This window comes from Anomaloglossus baeobatrachus, chromosome 5 (genome assembly GCF_048569485.1).
Source record: "Anomaloglossus baeobatrachus isolate aAnoBae1 chromosome 5, aAnoBae1.hap1, whole genome shotgun sequence".
Lineage (NCBI taxonomy): Eukaryota > Metazoa > Chordata > Amphibia > Anura > Aromobatidae > Anomaloglossus > Anomaloglossus baeobatrachus.
The window spans coordinates 12,747,944-12,766,364 of NC_134357.1; the positions used below are offsets into that span (position 1 = coordinate 12,747,944).

At 50.2% G+C, this 18,421-nt stretch overlaps 1 protein-coding gene across 1 annotated transcript in view; it reads right to left on the reverse strand.

The window, feature by feature from the left end:
* The window catches only part of SMC3 (structural maintenance of chromosomes 3), a 117,621-nt gene that overhangs the window by 31,222 nt on the left and 67,978 nt on the right, over window positions 1–18,421 (reverse strand). Inside the window, exons 17-24 of the mRNA XM_075348222.1 lie at window positions 18,190–18,331; window positions 4,698–4,848; window positions 3,702–3,854; window positions 2,385–2,536; window positions 2,115–2,273; window positions 1,876–1,983; window positions 1,681–1,789; window positions 316–563 (exon numbers count right to left, since the gene is read on the reverse strand). Coding sequence (XP_075204337.1) covers window positions 316–563; window positions 1,681–1,789; window positions 1,876–1,983; window positions 2,115–2,273; window positions 2,385–2,536; window positions 3,702–3,854; window positions 4,698–4,848; window positions 18,190–18,331 — 1,222 coding nt within the window. The remainder of the gene's footprint in view (window positions 1–315; window positions 564–1,680; window positions 1,790–1,875; window positions 1,984–2,114; window positions 2,274–2,384; window positions 2,537–3,701; window positions 3,855–4,697; window positions 4,849–18,189; window positions 18,332–18,421) is intronic.

The window sequence follows — 18,421 nt, forward strand, 5'->3', positions numbered from 1 at the left end:
TTTTTTTTAAAGAAAAAAACATGCATTTCTTTCTAAAAAAAAATAAATAAAATAATAAACAGAATTCAAAAGGTTGGATTGAAACAATAAGTCATTTTCAGATTTTACTTTCCCTTTGAAGACTAATATGATTCGAGGTGTTTTTGTTTGGGTGTGACAGGTCGTTTTCCACCTTTTTACACTGAGAGCCCATCACAACTTATCAGTGGACGAATCACGAACACTACAGTAAGTGGCACAGCACCGTCAGCCAGTATTTGGCAGAGCTCAGCCCCCTCCAGGTGACACCCCCCCACCTGGGGTAATCTGGATTACCTGTTTTAAACTAAGCGTTTGATACTTTTCAAAGGCCTCCTGAGGAAGAGAGCCCAACTCTCGTATCTTCTTCATGCATTCCTCTTTCTTCTTCAAGAGCATTCCTTGCCGGTTGGTCATTTTCTCAAGCTCTTTTGTGTCATGGTTGATGGCGTCCATATGCTCCTTCTCCATGTTCTTCCACCGATCCATACTCTTCACCATGTCTTTTATCTCAACTTCAGTTTTATCAATGGTAATATCAAGACCTAAACAAACACATCTCCATGAGAAGCAAAATATGTACACGGCAGACACCACCCTAAAAAACCCGCTAATTCATATACATATGTACGGATTCTGAGTTACATCCTGTATTATACTCCAGAGCTGCACTCACTATTCTGCTGGTGCAGTCACTGTGTACATACATTACTGATCCTGAGTTACATCCTGTATTATACTCCAGAGCTGCACTCACTATTCTGCTGGTGCAATCACTGTGTACATACATACATTACTGATCCTGAGTTGCATTCTGTATTATACTCCAGAGCTGCACTCACTATTATGCTGGTGCAGTCAATGTGTACATACATTACTGATCCTGAGTTACATTCTGTATTATACTCCAGAGCTGCACTCACTATTCTATTTGTCAGAAATCATGTAAACTATATTGACGGAGGGCAGTTGCTCCAACCTCAGATGTACAGACCCTGATGAAAACAGATAAAACTTCATGAAATAAAAATTGCTTGGACAGCTGTGGAGCACACTATAGTCTAAGAAAAAGATGAATAAATGTAGACTGTGATCCCTCGCGGGCAGGGTCCTCACTCCTCCTGTACTGTGTTTCTATATTGTTCATGATTACTGTACTTTTTTATGTATACCGTTTTCACATGTAAAGCGCCATGGAATAAATAGCGCTATAATATATCTAAGAAAAAAAACCCCTCAATTTCAGAATTCATGTACTGTATTTCGAAAGGGACATTTAAAGGGATTTTACAAAGTTTTTTTTAACTCTACCTCCGCTCCACTTCAGTTGAAGCCCCTCTCAGACACACTGAGTGTTCCAGTGTTCGGACCCCCCACTGACTTGCAAGTTATCCTCCATCATATCAATAGAAGACAACTTTAAAACCACTTTAAAAGGAATTAACCAATTTAATGATCCTGAACAACAAATCTCGCCCATAAACCGTGACTGCGGATACATTTACCATCATCCTGACATCTCCCTGCAGCTCTACTACAGAACAACCCAATCTCACTGATGATACAGAACAAGGGGGACAACCAAAGATCTACCAATGACTAATAAAGAGGGGGTGTCATGGACAATACAGAAATAGCTAGGTCTATGAAGCTCGTACTCACCATCTGACCGCGCCAACGTGTCCTTCACCCGTTTGTTGATGGCCTCCAGCTCAGACGTTGTCGCTGTGAGAACCGTCCCTCCTTCGGTTTCCCTCAACTCATTCAATTCCTGTGATGGATGGGACAACATTCATTCAAGTAACCACACAATGCGTGAAGACTGCGCCATGTAGCTTATAACCAGCGCAGACTCACCTGCTCCACCTGGTCCAATCTCTTGCGCAGATTCTCATTCAGGTACGTCTCCACTCGGGTGATTGTCCCTTCCAGTTTGATTCTCTCGTTCAGAAGTTGCCGGTTTTCCTTAGAAAAGTCAAATGACATTTTAGAACATCCTGAGTGCGACCAATCAATGCAAGATCTCCAATACTCAATACATTCTTTGCAGAGACGTCACATAATAAATGAATGGCTTATCCATAGCCTATACACACTTGCTGCAGCTGTCGAATCTCATCATTCAGAGCATCCACCCTCTTCTGGTCCTCCAGGCTGAGCTGAGATAGTAAGTCTGTCCCCAGCTCGGCTTTCAGCGACTCCCGGGTGGACTCCATTGCATGTAAGCTGGCCTCCAAGCTCTGCAAACTCCGTTGCTGTGAGAAGTAATGAAAATCGGGAATAGTGAACATAATGCTGGTGGTGGATCTATCAGTGATGGATCTGGGATACTAGACCATAGCCACAGGATCTCAGGTTGGTCTTACCTTTGGCATGAACGTCTTCTCTGACTGCAGACGTTTCTCCTTCAGCATCTTCATCTCTGACAAGATACTGTCCCTGGAAGCTTTAAATTTTCTCTGTTGCGTTTCGATCTGTTGCATCTGGTTCATCAGTTGGTCGATTTCATTATTAATCCCTACACAGTGCTAAGGAACCATCTTTATATCATGATGATCAGACTGGTTACAATACAAAACACAAGAAATGCGCCCGACACTACGATTTGCATCCAAAAAAAGCCTCGGCTGAAACCCTCCCTTTGTCAACAGACCTTCATTCACTGGGATACTGGACTCTGTATAATAGTTGTGAACATGGAAACAGAATCAGAGCAAACTGGAAAAAGGACAACATTACAGCACCTCGTATCAAGTCCTGCATGTTTTTGTTTTGGGGACAACGCAACCACTTCCAAGGCAAGAATAAGCAATATGTAATTATTTTTTCCTAGGAGAACATTGTCAAGGGAGGAATTTGGGTGAAGACTGCTAATGGAGTCTTCGTTTGGGATATTCAGAGACGGTGCCGTATTAGCTATATATATCAGAGCCGATATTAATGTATCAGACAATTAATACATGAGACATGTTCTCCTTGAGCCAGCATCACCAACTGAACTCGTGTATTGGAAGACACCCAATTATACAGAAAAGCTACTTCGGTCTTGAAGCTAAACAGGGAGGTCTCCACTCCTTAATTTCTCACAGCATCTTGTAAAACACATCTTTATTCCTTGCACATTCTTTCTGTGTGAACAGTACTGATAAGACTTTTACTCATCATTAAAAGACTTCCATCGTTTCTACATCTGTTCACTTATTCTTGGTAACCCCTTCACGACTATACAGCTTTGAATTATATTATAGATCTGTGCAATTGCTACATAGACAGACAGATTATAATACAACTACATCTAAATTTTGATTATTTACATAAACAGATATTCTTATTTCGTTTGAACAAACAAACTACAGCTCAGGCGACTTCCACACCATCAGTAAATCGACAATAAAAAGTGATGCAAACAGGTCACAGTATTGTTCATAGCAAATAATCAGATCACTCCGTTTTGTAAACGGCTCCAAGGATATTCAGGTTATCTTGGGTCTATCCGGCTGCTATACGACGGAATGTTTGCATGCACTAGTTTTTGTACATAGGGTCTGGATACCTTATTTCTGACAGTAGCTATCCTAATCTAATAATACAGCTTTTCACAGGAGTCAGTGAATAAGAAGTTAAAACACTTCACAATGTAGGATTTTCTGTTTGGTCAGATTTCTGCAGTCATTAAAGGATATTCTCAATGTTCCTCCTGAGGTTCTCGTTCAGTTTTGCCTCCAGAGCGTGGAGCTCGTCCTCCACCTTCCGGACATCTTTCTGCAGTTCCAGTCTTGATTTCCTTGTGTCATAGTAACCCCCGGTCAGTGCTCCCCGATGGCTGACCTGATCCCCTGATAGGAAAGGAAATTCATTTACAAAAAGGAAATAAAATTACCTGGATGCCAAAAACATAAGAGAAGTACGGCCCGGCCACCATCAGATTCTCACGACTGACCGGAGATCCTCAACATCATGTCTTATAGTTAATCCGCACATGGGAGCATTTGTGCAATAAAACATGTTACAGCTGTACATGTGCATGTGGTGTTAATGCCGTGTATTTACTGCAGCAGAAGCAAAAAATGCAGGAAATTTGGAGTAGGTTTGTTTTTCACTACAAAAAAAGACACATATTTCTCCCTTTCAAAGGTCAAAGATGCAGGGATATCTGCAGCATAAATCCGCAGTGCTGGTCAATTAAAACTGTGGATTTTGCACGCGGCGGGTGAATGAGATTCAAGCTAATATCTACTGGATCAGTCGGGATGTCATCCATAGACAAGAGATCATCAGCCGATCCCACCGGCCAGCTTCTGCCATTGTCAGTCTGATAATGAAGTCTATACATGGAGCGATTGTTACTTGAGCAGCATTTAACAAACACAGGAAAATCCAGTGTGAATAGAGTCTTATTAAGAAGCTTCATGACGCTGATTACACAGAGCCTTTAGATGAGGGATACTGCTGATGAGAGCTTTTCATGTTCTCTGCAGCAGCAGCTGCTGTATAAAAAGCAGAAATCTGATCACCTAATCCCATTGAGCATTGCTAGGAATGCCTATTTATGTAGGATTGCCTCCAAGAACAAAATTAAATCTATAAGGTTACAACTAAAGATGCTAAACTGCTGTACTGACAGAAGCCAGCAAGGGGCGCAGTCCGGGCATTAAACGTCCACTCGTGAATGCATCTACCTTCAAGTGTGATGCAATCCATTGTGAATGCCCTGGCCAGCTGTGTGGACACCTCCATGCTGCGACATATAAGAGTCTTTCCAAAAACATGCTTGAAAGCTTTATCAAACCGATGGTTGTATCGTAACTTGCTAATCATTGGAATCGCATCCTACAAAAACAAAACACAACATATTAAAATATATAAGAAAAGAAGGGAATTTTGTTTACTTACCGTAAATTCCTTTTCTTCTAGCTCCTATTGGGAGACCCAGACAATTGGGTGTATAGCTTCTGCCTCCGGAGGCCACACAAAGTATTACACTTTAAAAAGTGTAACCCCTCCCCTCTGCTATACACCCTCCCGTGCATCACGGGCTCATCAGTTTTGGTGCCAAAGCAGGAAGGAGGAAACTTATAAATTGGTCTAAGGTAAATTCAATCCGAAGGATGTTCGGAGAACTGAAACCATGAACCAAAAGAACAATTCAACATGAACAACATGTGTACACAAAAGAACAACAGCCCGAAGGGAATAGGGGCGGGTGCTGGGTCTACCAATAGGAGCTAGAAGAAAAGGAATTTACGGTAAGTAAACAAAAATTCCCTTCTTCTTTGTCGCTCCATTGGGAGACCCAGACAATTGGGACGTCCAAAAGCAATCCCTGGGTGGGTAAAAGAATACCTAGATAAAAAAAGCCGAAAAACGGCCCCCTCTTACAGGTGGGCAACTGCCGCCTGAAGGAGTCGCCTACCTAGGCTGGCGTCTGCCGAATCATCGGCATGCACCTGATAGTGTTTCGTGAAAGTGTGCAGACTCGACCAGGTAGCCGCCTGACACACCTGCCGAGCCGTAGCCTGGTGTCGCAATGCCCAGGACACCGATGGCTCTGGTAGAATGGGCCTTCAGCCCTGCAGGAATCGGAAGCCTAAAAGAACGGTAGGCTTCAAGAATCGGTTCCTTGATCCACCGAGCCAAGGTTGACTTGAAAACCTGAAATCCCTTACTCTGGCCCGCGATAAGGACAAGAGAGCATCAGACCGGCGCAGGGGCGCCGTGCGAGAAATGTAGAGCCAGAGTGCTCTCACCAGATCTAATAAATGCAAATCCTTTTCACATTGGTGAACTAGATGCGGACCCAAAGAGGGGGAGACGATATCCTGATTGAGATGAAACGGGGATACCTTAGGGAGAAAGTCCGGACCGGACGTAGAACCACCCTATCCTGGTGAAACACCAGGAAGGGGGCTTTACATGACAGCGCTGCTAGCTGAGACACTCTTCTGAGTGATGTGACTGCCACTAGGAAGGCCACCCTTTGCGAAAGGCGAGATAGAGAGATCCCGCATCGGCTCGAAAAGTGGCTTCTGAAGAGTCGTCAGCACCCTGTTAAGATCCGAGGGTGTTAACGGACGCTTGTGAGGTGGGACCGGAAAGCGCCGATACTTGTCCCTTGAGAGAGCCGAGAGACAAGCCCTTGTCCATTCCGGATTGAAGGAAAGAAGAAAAGTGGGCAAGGCAAACGGCCAGGGAGTAAAACCCTGATCAGAGCACCAGGATAAGAAGATCCTCCAAGTCCTGTGATAGATCTTGGCGGACGTTGGTTTCCTGGCCTGTCTCATGGTGGCAATGACATCTGGAGATATCCCTGATGACGCTAGGAGCCAGGACTCAATGGCACACAGTCAGGATTAGAGCCGCAGAATTCAGAAGGAAATATGGCCCTTGAGGCAGCAAGTCTGGTCGGTCTGGGAGTGTCCACGGTTGACCCACCGTGAGGTGCCACAGATCCGGGTACCACGATTACCTCGGCCAGTCTGGAGCGACGAGGATGGCGCGGCGACAGTCTGACCTGATCTTGCGTAACACTCTGGGCAGTAGTGCCAGAGAAGGAAAAACATAAGGCAGTCGAAACTGCGACCAGTCGTGAACTAGCGCGTCTGCCGCCAGAGCTCTGTGATCCTTGGACCAAGCCATGAATGCCGGGACTTTGTTGTTGTGCCGAGACGCCATTAGATCGACGTCCGGCGTTCCCCGGCGGCAACAGATCTCTAGAAACACGTCCGGGTGAAGAGACCATTCCCCTGCGTCCATGCCCTGGCGACTGAGAAGAAGGGAATTTTGTTTACTTACCGTAAATTCCTTTTCTTCTAGCTCCAATTGGGAGACCCAGACAATTGGGTGTATAGCTTCTGCCTCCGGAGGCCACACAAAGTATTACACTTTAAAGTGTAAAGCCCCTCCCCTTCTGCCTATACACCCCCCCGTGTATCACGGGCTCCTCAGTTTTGGTGCAAAAGCAGGAAGGAGGAAACTTATAATTTGGTCTAAAGTAATTCAATCCGAAGGAAGTTCGGAAAACTGAAAACCATTCAACATGAACAACATGTGTACACAAAGAACAACAGCCCGAAGGGAACAGGGGCGGGTGCTGGGTCTCCCAATTGGAGCTAAAAGAAAAGGAATTTACGGTAAGCAAACAAAATTCCCTTCTTCTTTGTCGCTCCATTGGGAGACCCAGACAATTGGGACGTCCAAAAGCAGTCCCTGGGTGGGTAAAATAATACCTCGTAATAGAGCCGTAAAACGGCCCCTTCCTACAGGTGGGCAACCGCCGCCTGAAGGACTCGCCTACCTAGGCTGGCATCTGCCGAAGCATAGGTATGCACCTGATAGTGTTTCGTGAAAGTGTGCAGGCTCGACCAGGTAGCCGCCTGACACACCTGCTGAGCCGTAGCCTGGTGCCGCAAAGCCCAGGACGCACCCACGGCTCTGGTAGAATGGGCCTTCAGCCCTGAGGGAACCGGAAGCCCAGAGGAACGGTAGGCTTCGAGAATTGGTTCCTTGATCCACCGAGCCAGGGTTGATTTGGAAGCCTGTGACCCTTTACGCTGGCCAGCGACAAGGACAAAGAGTGCATCCGAGCGGCGCAGGGGCGCCGTACGAGAAATGTAGAGTCTGAGTGCTCTCACCAGATCCAACAAGTGCAAATCCTTTTCACATTGGTGAACTGGATGTGGACAAAGAGAAGGTAAGGAGATATCCTGATTGAGATGAAAGGGGGATACCACCTTAGGGAGAAATTCCGGAACCGGACGCAGAACCACCTTGTCCTGGTGAAACACCAGGAAAGGAGCCTTGCATGACAGCGCTGCTAGCTCAGACACTCTCCGAAGTGATGTGACTGCTACTAGGAAGACCACTTTCTGCGAAAGGCGTGAAAGAGAAATATCCTTCATTGGCTCAAAAGGTGGTTTCTGAAGAGCCATCAGCACCCTGTTCAGATCCCAGGGTTCTAACGGACGCTTGTAAGGAGGAACTATGTGACAAACCCCCTGCAGGAACGTGCGCACCTTTGGAAGTCTGGCTAGGCGCTTCTGGAAAAACACAGAGAGCGCTGAGACTTGTCCCTTAAGAGAACCGAGCGACAAACCCTTTTCCAATCCGGATTGAAGGAAGGAAAGAAAAGTGGGCAAGGCAAATGGCCAGGGAGTAAAACCCTGATCAGCGCACCAGGATAAGAATATTCTCCACGTCCTGTGGTAGATCTTGGCGGACGTTGGTTTCCTGGCCTGTCTCATAGTGGCAATGACCTCTTGAGATAACCCTGAGGATGCTAGGATCCAGGACTCAATGGCCACACAGTCAGGTTGAGGGCCGCAGAATTCAGATGGAAAAACGGCCCTTGAGACAGCAAGTCTGGTCGGTCTGGTAGTGCCCACGGTTGACCCACCGTGAGATGCCACAGATCCGGGTACCACGACCTCCTCGGCCAGTCTGGAGCGACGAGGATGGCGCGGCGGCAGTCTGACCTGATCTTGCGTAACACTCTGGGCAACAGTGCCAGAGGAGGAAACACATAAGGCAGTTGAAACTGCGACCAATCCTGAACTAATGCGTCTGCCGCCAGAGCTCTGTGATCTTGAGACCGTGCCATGAATGCCGGGACCTTGTTGTTGTGCCGGGACGCCATTAGGTCGACGTCCGGCATCCCCCAGCGGCAACAGATCTCTTGAAATACGTCCGGGTGAAGGGACCATTCCCCTGCGTCCATGCCCTGGAGACTGAGAAAGTCTGCTTCCCAGTTTTCTACGCCCGGGATGTGAACTGCGGATATGGCGGATGCTGTGGCTTCCGCCCACAGCAGAATCCGCCGGACTTCCTGGAAGGCTTGCCGACTGCGTGTGCCGCCTTGGTGGTTGATGTCTGCCACCGCTGTGGAGTTGTCCGACTGAATTCGGATCTGTTTGCCTTCCAGCCACGGCTGGAACGCTTTTAGGGCAAGATACACTGCCCTTATCTCCAGAACATTGATCTGCAGGGAGGACTCTGGCTGAGTCCAGGTACCCTGGGCCCTGTGGTGGAGAAAGACCGCTCCCCACCCTGACAGGCTCGCGTCCGTCGTGACCACCGCCCAGGATGGTGGTAGGAAGGATTTCCCCTTCGACAATGAAGTGGGAAGAAGCCACCACCGAAGAGAGGCTTTGGCCGCCTGAGAAAGGGAGACGTTCCTGTCGAGGGACGTCGACTTCCTGTCCCACTTGCGGAGAATGTCCCATTGAAGTGGACGCAGATGAAACTGCGCAAAAGGAACTGCCTCCATTGCTGCCACCATCTTCCCTAGGAAGTGCATGAGGCGCCTCAAGGGGTGTGACTGGCCTTGAAGGAGAGATTGCACCCCTGTCTGTAGAGAACGCTGTTTGTCCAGCGGAAGGTTCACTATCGCTGGAAGAGTATGAAACTCCATGCCAAGATATGTCAGTGATTGGGCCGGTGTCAGATTTGACTTTGTGAAATTGATGATCCACCCGAATCTCTGAAGAGTCTCCAGAGCAATGTCCAGGCTGTGTTGGCATGCCACTCGGGAGGGTGCCTTGACAAGCAGATCGTCTAAGTAAGGGATCACCGAGTGTCCCTGAGAGTGTAGGACTGCTACAACTGCTGCCATGACCTTGGTGAAGACCCGTGGTGCTGTCGCCAGGCCGAAAGGCAGTGCCACGAACTGAAGGTGTTCGTCCCCTATGGCGAAACGCAGGAAGCGCTGATGCTCTGGTGCAATCGGTACGTGGAGATAAGCATCTTTGATGTCGATTGATGCTAGGAAATCTCCTTGGGACATTGAGGCGATGACGGAGCGGAGCGATTCCATCCGGAACCGCCTGGTTTTCACGTGTTTGTTGAGCAGTTTTAGGTCCAGAACAGGACGGAAAGATCCGTCCTTTTTTGGCACCACAAACAAGTTGGAGTAAAAACCGTGACCCTGTTGCTGAAGAGGAACAGGGATCACCACTCCTTCTGCCTTCAGAGTGCACACAGCCTGAAGAAGAGCATCGGCTCGCTCGGGGGGCGGAGATGTTCTGAAGAAACGAGTCGGAGGACGAGAGCTGAGCTCTATCCTGTAACCGTAAGACAGAATGTCTCTCACCCAACGGTCTTGTACCTGTGGCAACCAGGCGTCGCAAAAGCGGGAGAGCCTGCCACCGACCGAGGATGCGGCGTGAAGAGGCCGAAAGTCATGAGGAGGCCGCTTTGGGAGCGGTTCCTCCGGCGGTCTTTTTAGGACGTGACTTAGACCGCCATGAATCGGAGTTCGTCTGACCCTTCTGTGGCCTGTTGGACGAGGAGAATTGAGACCTGCCCGCGGGCCGAAAGGACCGAAACCTCGATTGTACCTTCCGTTGTTGAGGTCTTTTTGGTTTGGACTGGGGTAAGGATGAGTCCTTTCCCTTGGATTGTTTAATGATTTCATCCAATCGCTCACCAAACAGGCGGTCGCCAGAAAATGGCAACCCGGTTAAGAACTTTTTGGAAGCAGAGTCTGCCTTCCATTCACGTAGCCACATGGCCCTGCGGACTGCCACCGAATTGGCGGATGCTACCGCCGTACGGCTCGTAGAGTCCAGGACAGCATTAATGGCGTAGGACGCAAACGCCGACGCCTGAGAGGTTAATGACACCACCTGCGGAGCAGAGGCACATGTGACTGCATTAATCTGCGAGTGACAAGCTGAGATAGCTTGGAGCGCCCATACGGCTGCGAATGCCGGAGCAAAGGACGCGCCGATAGCCTCATAGATGGATTTCAACCAGAGCTCCATCTGTCGGTCAGTGGCATCTTTGAGTGAAGCCCCATCTTCCACTGCAACTATGGATCTAGCCGCCAGTCTGGAGACTGGAGGATCCACCTTTGGACACTGAGCCCAACCCTTGACAACGTCAGGGGTGGAAGGGATAACGTGTGTCCTTAAGGCGCTTAGAAAAGCGCTTATCTGGACAAGCTCGGTGTTTCTGGACTGCCTCTCTGAAATCGGAGTGATCCAGGAACATACTCGTTGTACGCTTGGGAAACCTAAAACGGAATTTCTCCTGCTGAGAAGCTGACTCCTCAATTGGAGGAGCTGGGGGAGAAAGATCCAACACCTGATTGATGGACGCTATAAGGTCGTTCACTATGGCGTCCCCTTCTGGTGTATCTAGGTTGAGAGCGGCTTCAGGATCAGAGTCCTGATCTGCCCCCTCCGCTTCATTCTCTAGAGAGTCCTCCTGCTGAGACCCTGAGCAGTGTGATGAAGTCGAGGGAAGCTCCCAGCGACCCCGCTTAGGTGGTCTGGGACTGTGGTCCGTGTCAGAGACCTCACCTTGAGACCTATGAGTCACCCCAGGAGCACTTTGCTGCTCCAACCGAGGGGGGCCTGGGGTCAATGATTCAACAGTGCCCGGGGCCTGTGTTACAGGTCTGGACTGCAAAGCTTCTAATATCTTAGCAGACCATTTATCCATAGTCTCAGAAAGTTTGTCAGCGAATACTGCAAACTCCGTCCCTGTCACCTGGACAGTGGCAGCCGGTGTTTCTACCTGGGCCGAGGGTCCCACTAGTGGCTGAGGCTCCGGCTGAGTAAGTACCATAGGTGCCGAGCATTGCACACAATGAGGGTAGGTGGAACCTGCAGGTAGCATAGCCGCACATGAGGTACAGGTTGCAAAGTAAGCCTGTGCTTTGGCACCCTTGCTATTTGCAGACGACATGCTGTTGTCTCCTCTGAGTACAATCTGGGAGGGTATATAGCCAAAAACCAGTGCGACCGTACAGAGTAAATGTATAGCATATAAACCTATATATATACACACTTCGGCACCCAGGGGTGCCAGCACCTAGAAACAGGTGCGGCTTACCGACCGCCCAAAGCGGTTGTGTGACCACCAGATTCCCTGCCTGGATCTCCCAGAGCCGTTTGTCTCTCCTCTCTAGCTTCAGCAGTGCTGACAGGAATGGCTGCCAGCGTTCTGTGAGGAGGAGGGGGCCGTGGGCGTGCCCAAGAAAGTGCGGGAATCTGGTGTCCCACTGTGCTCAGTGAGGGGGGAGGAGGATACAAAGTATGCTCCAGCCCTCAGCGCTGACGTCCAGTGCAGCGTTCCTCCCTTCCCCTGACTGACAGGCCCGGGGGCGGGAATATGAGGTACTAGGCCGCAAAAGCCGGGGACTAAAGTTATAAGCGCGGCCGGCAAACAAGCGCGGTCAGCGCGGTAGTCCCGGCGCACTAACACACCCAGCAGTGCTGCAGCGTGTATGACACAAGCGCTCCATGCGCTGTCCCCAAGGGGACACAGAGTACCTCACAGTAGCAGGGCCTTGTCCCTGACGATACCCAGCTCCTGTCCAGCAGATTCCCCAGGGGCTGCGGAGGGAGCACGGTCCCAGTGTCTGGAGACCGATTAGGATCCCACTTCACCCAGAGCCCCTAGGGGATGGGGAAGGAAAACAGCATGTTGGCTCCTGCCTATGTACCCGCAATGGGTACCTCAACCTTAACCGCACCGCCGACCAGAGTGGGGTGAGAAGGGAGCATGCTGGGGGCCCTATATGGGCCCACTTTTCTTCCATCCGAAATAGTCAGCAGCTGCTGCTGACTAAATTGTGGAGCTATGCGTGCATGTGTGCCTCCTTCGCACAAAGCATAAAAACTGAGGAGCCCGTGATACACGGGGGGTGTATAGGCAGAAGGGGAGGGGCTTTACACTTTTAAGTGTAATACTTTGTGTGGCCTCCGGAGGCAGAAGCTATACACCCAATTGTCTGGGTCTCCCAATGGAGCGACAAAGAAAATCTGCTTCCCAGTTTTCTACGCCCGGGATGTGAACTGCGGAGATGGTGGAGGCTGTGGCTTCCGCCCACAGCCGAATCCGCCGAACTGCTCGGAAGGCTTGACGACTGCGCGTGTGCCGCCCTGGTGGTTGATGTACGCAACCGTCGTGGCGTTGTCCGACTGAATTCGGATCTGCCTGCCCTCCAGCCACCGCTGGAACACCTTTAGGGCTAGATCCACTGCCCTTATCTCCAGAACATTGATCTGAAGGGAGGACTCTGTCGGAGTCCAGGTTCCCTGAGCCGAGTGGTGGAGGAAGACCGCTCCCCACCCTGACAGACTCGCGTCCGTCGTGACCACAGCCTCAGCTGGGGGCCGGAAGGATTTTTCCTCCGCCCAGGAAGTGGAAAGAAGACACCACTGAAGAGAGGTTTTTCTGCAAGGGAAGAGAGACGTTCTTGTCTAGGGACGTCGACCTCCTGTCCCATTTGCGGTGTCCGATAGAATCGGACGCAGACGAAACTGCGCAAGGGAACTGCCTCCCTTGCTGCCACCATCTTCCTTAGAAATTGCATGAGGCGCCTCAAGGGGTGACTGGGCCCGAAGGAGAGATTGCACCCCTGTCTGTAGTGAACGCTGACTATGCAGCGGAAGCTTCACTATCGCTGAGAGAGTATGAAACTCCATCCCGAGGCAAGTCAGTGATTGGGTCGGTGTCAGTTTTGACCTTGGAAATTTGATGATCCACCCGAACCCCTGGAGGGTCTCCAGAGCAATGGTCAGGTTGAGTTGACATGCCACCCAGGAGGGTGTCTTGACTAGAAGATCGTCTAGGTAAGTGATCACCGAGTGGCCCTGTAGGACCGCCACCACTGCTGCCATGACCTTGGTGAAGATCCGTGGGGCTGTCGCCAGGCCGAATGGCAGTGCCACGAACTGAAGTGTTCGTCCCTGATGGCGAAACGCAGAAAGCGTTGAAGCTCGGGTGCGATCGGCACATGGAGATAAGCATCCTTGATGTCAATTGATGCTAGGAAGTCTCCTTGTAGGCTTACGTCTTATGGCCATAACGCTAACAAAAAACCTCAAAAACTTTTTTGTACAGGATACAGCCAGGCCCCTTTTTGTTAGGCCTTGCTATCAGAGCTTCTGTCCCTACGTAGCGCGAAGTGGGGGTACGGCTTGGCAGCCCGCCTGATCTAATAGTATGGGCGTCACCTAATAGGCTGCGGGTTTGTGACTGTGCGTCTGCTAGTGTGAACAGTGCTCTATGCAAGCCACCAGTGTGCAGTTTTACCATCCAGCCATCACCTCCTCCATATTTGGAAGTGAGTGTGAATGGCTCCACCTGCACCTGTGTTGCCTCCACCTAGTGGGGGTTTAGCTGTATCCTGCTGGAGTAGCAGTAGTCTTTTGGCCTGAGCAATATACAGCTGCAATTCCATCTTGCTGTAAGTTAATGATATTTTCTTTTTTGCTTTTTTATATTATATGGAAGTCTCCTTGTGACATCGAGGCTTCAGAGTGTTCACCGCCTGAAAAAGTGCATCGGCTCGCTCGGGGGGCGGAGATGTTTTGAAGAAACTAGTCGGAGGACGAGAGCAGAGCTCTATCCTGTAACCTTGAGACCGAATGTCTCTCACCCATCGGTCTTGGACATGTGGCCACCAGGCGTCACAAAAGCGGGAGAGCCTGCCACCGACCGAGGACGCGGTCTTGGTGAGGCCGAAGTCATGAGGAAGCCGCCTTGTGACTTAGACCGCCATGCAGAAGAGTTCCTCTAGCCCTCCTCTGACCTGTTGGACGTGGAGGAACGGAACTTTGCTGAGGACCGAAATGACCGAAACCCTTGGACTGGGGCAAGGACGATACCTTTCCCTTGGACTGTCTAGTAACTTCATCCAATTGCTCGCCAAACAAACGGTCGCCAGAAAATGGCAAACCGGTTAAGAGCTTCTTGGAAGCAGAGCCTGCCTTCCATTCACGTAGCCACATGGCCCTGCAGACTGCCACCGAATTGGTGGATGCTACCGCTGTACGGCTCGCAGAGTCCAGGAACGGCGTTCATGGCGTAGAACGAAAAAACCTACGCCTGAGAAGTGAAGGACACAACCTGCGGGGCAGAGGTATGTGCAACCGCAATAATCTCAGCCAGAGAAGTTGAGATAGCTTGGAGTGCCCTCACGGGTGCGAAGGCTGGAGCAAAAGATGCGACTATGGCTTCATAGATGGATTTCATCATAAGCTTTATTTGCGTGTCAGTGGCATTCGTGAGAGATGGCATCTGCCACTAATACTACGGATCTAGCCGCCAGCCTAGAGACTGGAGGATCCACCCTGTGACACTGAGCCCAACCGTTAAGCACGTCAGGGGGGAAAAGGGTAACGCGTGTCAATAAGGCGCTTAGTAAGCGTTTGTCCGTAAAGTTCTGTGCTTCTGGACGGCCCCTCTGGAGTTAGAGTGATCGAAACACGCACTCCTGATGAAGTCGGGGAAGGTTCCCAGCGGGCCCGCTTAGCCTATCAGAGGCCGCGGTCCGTGACGGAGTTCTCACCGCGGGATCTGGGTGTTACCCCAGGAGCCCCTTGTTGTACCGACCCAGAGGGACCCGTGAGCGATGAACTCACAGCTCCCTGGCCCTGTGTTATCGGTCTGGACTGCAAGGCTTCCAGTATCTTAGCAGACCCTCTGTCCATAGACTGAGTCCTGGAATGTGAAAGCTACTCAGAGATTTGCTGATTCCAACATGCAAACTCTGTCCCTGTCATCTGTGCAGTGGAAACCGGCGGTACCACCTGGCCGAGGGTCCCACCAGTGCCGGAGGCTCCGGCTGAGTGAGTGCCCTCGGGGCCAAGCATTGTACACAATGAGGGTATGTGGAACCTGCCTGTAATATAGCCGCACAAGAGGTACAGGTTGTAAAATAAGCCAGTGCCTTGGCACCCTTACTCTTTAAGAGCAGACAACAGCATGTCGTCCGCAGAGTATTCAGTGAGGGTATACAGCCAAAAACAAATAATGCTGCCGAACAGTGAGATCATATACCATATAAATAAACATATATATATACACTGCGGCACCAAGGGGGGTCAGCACCTGAAAACTGGTGCCCCACAGTGCTCAGTGAGGGGGAAGGAGGATACCAACGTATGCTCCAGCCCTCCCTGCCGACGTCCAGTCGGCCGTCCCGTCGTTACCCCTGACTGGCAGGCCTGAGAACGGGAGTATATGGTACTAGGCCGCAAGAGCCGGGGACTAAATTTAAAAACGCGGCCGGCAAACATGGCGCGGTCGGCGCGGTAGTCCCAGTCTCACAAACCACTCAGCAACCGCTGCGGCATTTGTAACACAGATGCTGCATGCACCGTCCCTCAGGGGACACAGAGTACCTTATGATGCAGGGCTCTGTCCCTGATGATGTCCAGTCTCCTGTCCGTCAGAATCCCCCAGGGGCTGCGGATGGAGCCCGGTCCCAGTGCATGGCGACCGGTTAGGATCCCCCTCTCCCAGAGCAGTGGAGCAGATTCTGAGATCCTCCATCGGCAGAATTATAACAATGGCTGCCGGCGTTCCGAGGGGAGGAGAGAGCCGTGGGCGGAACCGCAAAAGTGCGGGAACCTGGTGGCCCATAGAGATCAGTGAGGGGGGCGGAGGACAGCGAAGTGTGCTCCAGCCCTCACTGTCGGCATCATACCGACCGTCCTGCCTTTCTCCCTGACTGGCAGGCTCAGGGGCGGGAGTTTAACACACTAGGCCGCAAAAGCCGGGGACTAAAGTATAAACCGCGGCCGACAAACAGGCACGGTCGGCGCGGTAGTCCCAGACAAAAAATCCACACCGCAGTCGCAGCTGCTTCTGAGGCCAAGGTGCTTCATGCGCCGTCCCAACGGGGACACAGAGTACCTGTAGATGCAGGGCCATGTCCCTGACGATACTCCGTCTCCTGTCCAGCAGATTCCCCCAGGGGCTGCGGAGGGAGCCCGGTCCCAGTGGCTGGATGACCGGTTAGGATCCCACTTCCCCAGAGCCCCTAAGGGATGGGGAAGGAAAACGACATGTGGCTCCTGCCTGTGTACCCGCAATGGGTACCTCAACCTTAACAACACCGCCGACCTGAGTGGGGTGAGAAGGGAGCATGCCGGGGGCCCTGTTAGGGGCCCTCTTTTCTTCCATCCGATATAATCAGCAGCTGCTGCTGACTAAAATGTGGAGCATTGTGTGCATGTGTGCCTCCTTCAACACAAAGCATAAAAACTGATGAGCCCGTGATGCACGGGAGGGTGTATAGCAGAGGGGAGGGGTTACACTTTTTAAAGTGTAATACTTTGTGTGGCCTCCGGAGGCAGAAGCTATACGACGAAAGTCTTTTCTCCCTGCACAAACCACCCCACAGTGCAAATTTGGCAAATCATAACGTCATAAATGTTAATAGATGATATTTTCTGTACGTTCAGTCACTGACAAGTAAAGGGTTGACGTGTCCCCCCCCCAAAAAACCACCTATGCCCTTTATCAATACTATAAATAAAAATAAATAAATCTTTATTTTTATATAGCGCTAACATATTCCGCAGCGCTTTACAGGAACACTGTCCCCATTGGGGCTCACAATCTAAATTCCCTATCTGTATGTCTTTGGAGTGTGGGAGGAAACCAGAGTACCCGGAGGAAACCCACACACACACGGGGAGAACATGCAAACTCCTTGCAGATGGTGTCCTTGGTGGGATTCGAACCCAGGACCCCAGCGCTGCAAGGCTGAGGTGCTAACCACTGAGCCACCGTTTTTCAAACTTTTTCACCATGAAAGACCAAAGTAAGGCTATGTGCGCACTGGAAAATGGACTTTTCATAAGAAGACTCCGCACCCTCTGGCAGAATACCGCACCTGCAGCAAAAACTGATTTGACGCGTTTTTGCCGCGGTTTTTTCGTGGGTTGGTATTTGTAGAAAAGTAGACATGCACATTAATTTTGCAGCGGCAATTCTGCGGGTAAATCCACAGGTATATATATATAAAAAAAAAAAACGCAGTGTGCGCACAGCATTTTTTTTTATACCAATAGGTTTTGCAGGGGAATGACTGCAGAAATGTCAGACAAATTTTCTGCAGCAAATCCGCGGTAAATCCACAGCGTGCGCACATAGCCTAAGAGCTGGGCTGCGTTATCTTACGTAGAAGTTGTGTCAAAATATAGCATACTGCCAAATATACCCTAGGCTCATAAACTCCTGATCACATTAGAATAACCAGTGAGGAAGGATGTGCAGCTTCCACCGCTCTTGTGAGGACGGCCGGTTGACCTGCCCTCACTGTAAGCCAGTCCCAGGGTTTAGGAAGCACTGATCCAGGATACACTAGCACTGCTCGGCAGCACATGCAGCAAACAAGACATATAAGCCCCTTATAAGCAGATAATATCTTACGTTCGTCTCGGGATATGCTGTATCTCTCACGTCCAGCTTGTTAAGGGGAAGGAATGTTACTTCTCCAGGAAGGTTCATCTTGTTAAACTCCATTAAGATCTTGGTACTGACTTCATCCGAATCCACAATATGATAGAACAACCTGTGGGGCGCACATAGAAGATCATCACGTACTGCAGGGACACAGTATCTGCTATATGTAATTACAAATGTGACATCTACACTCATACAC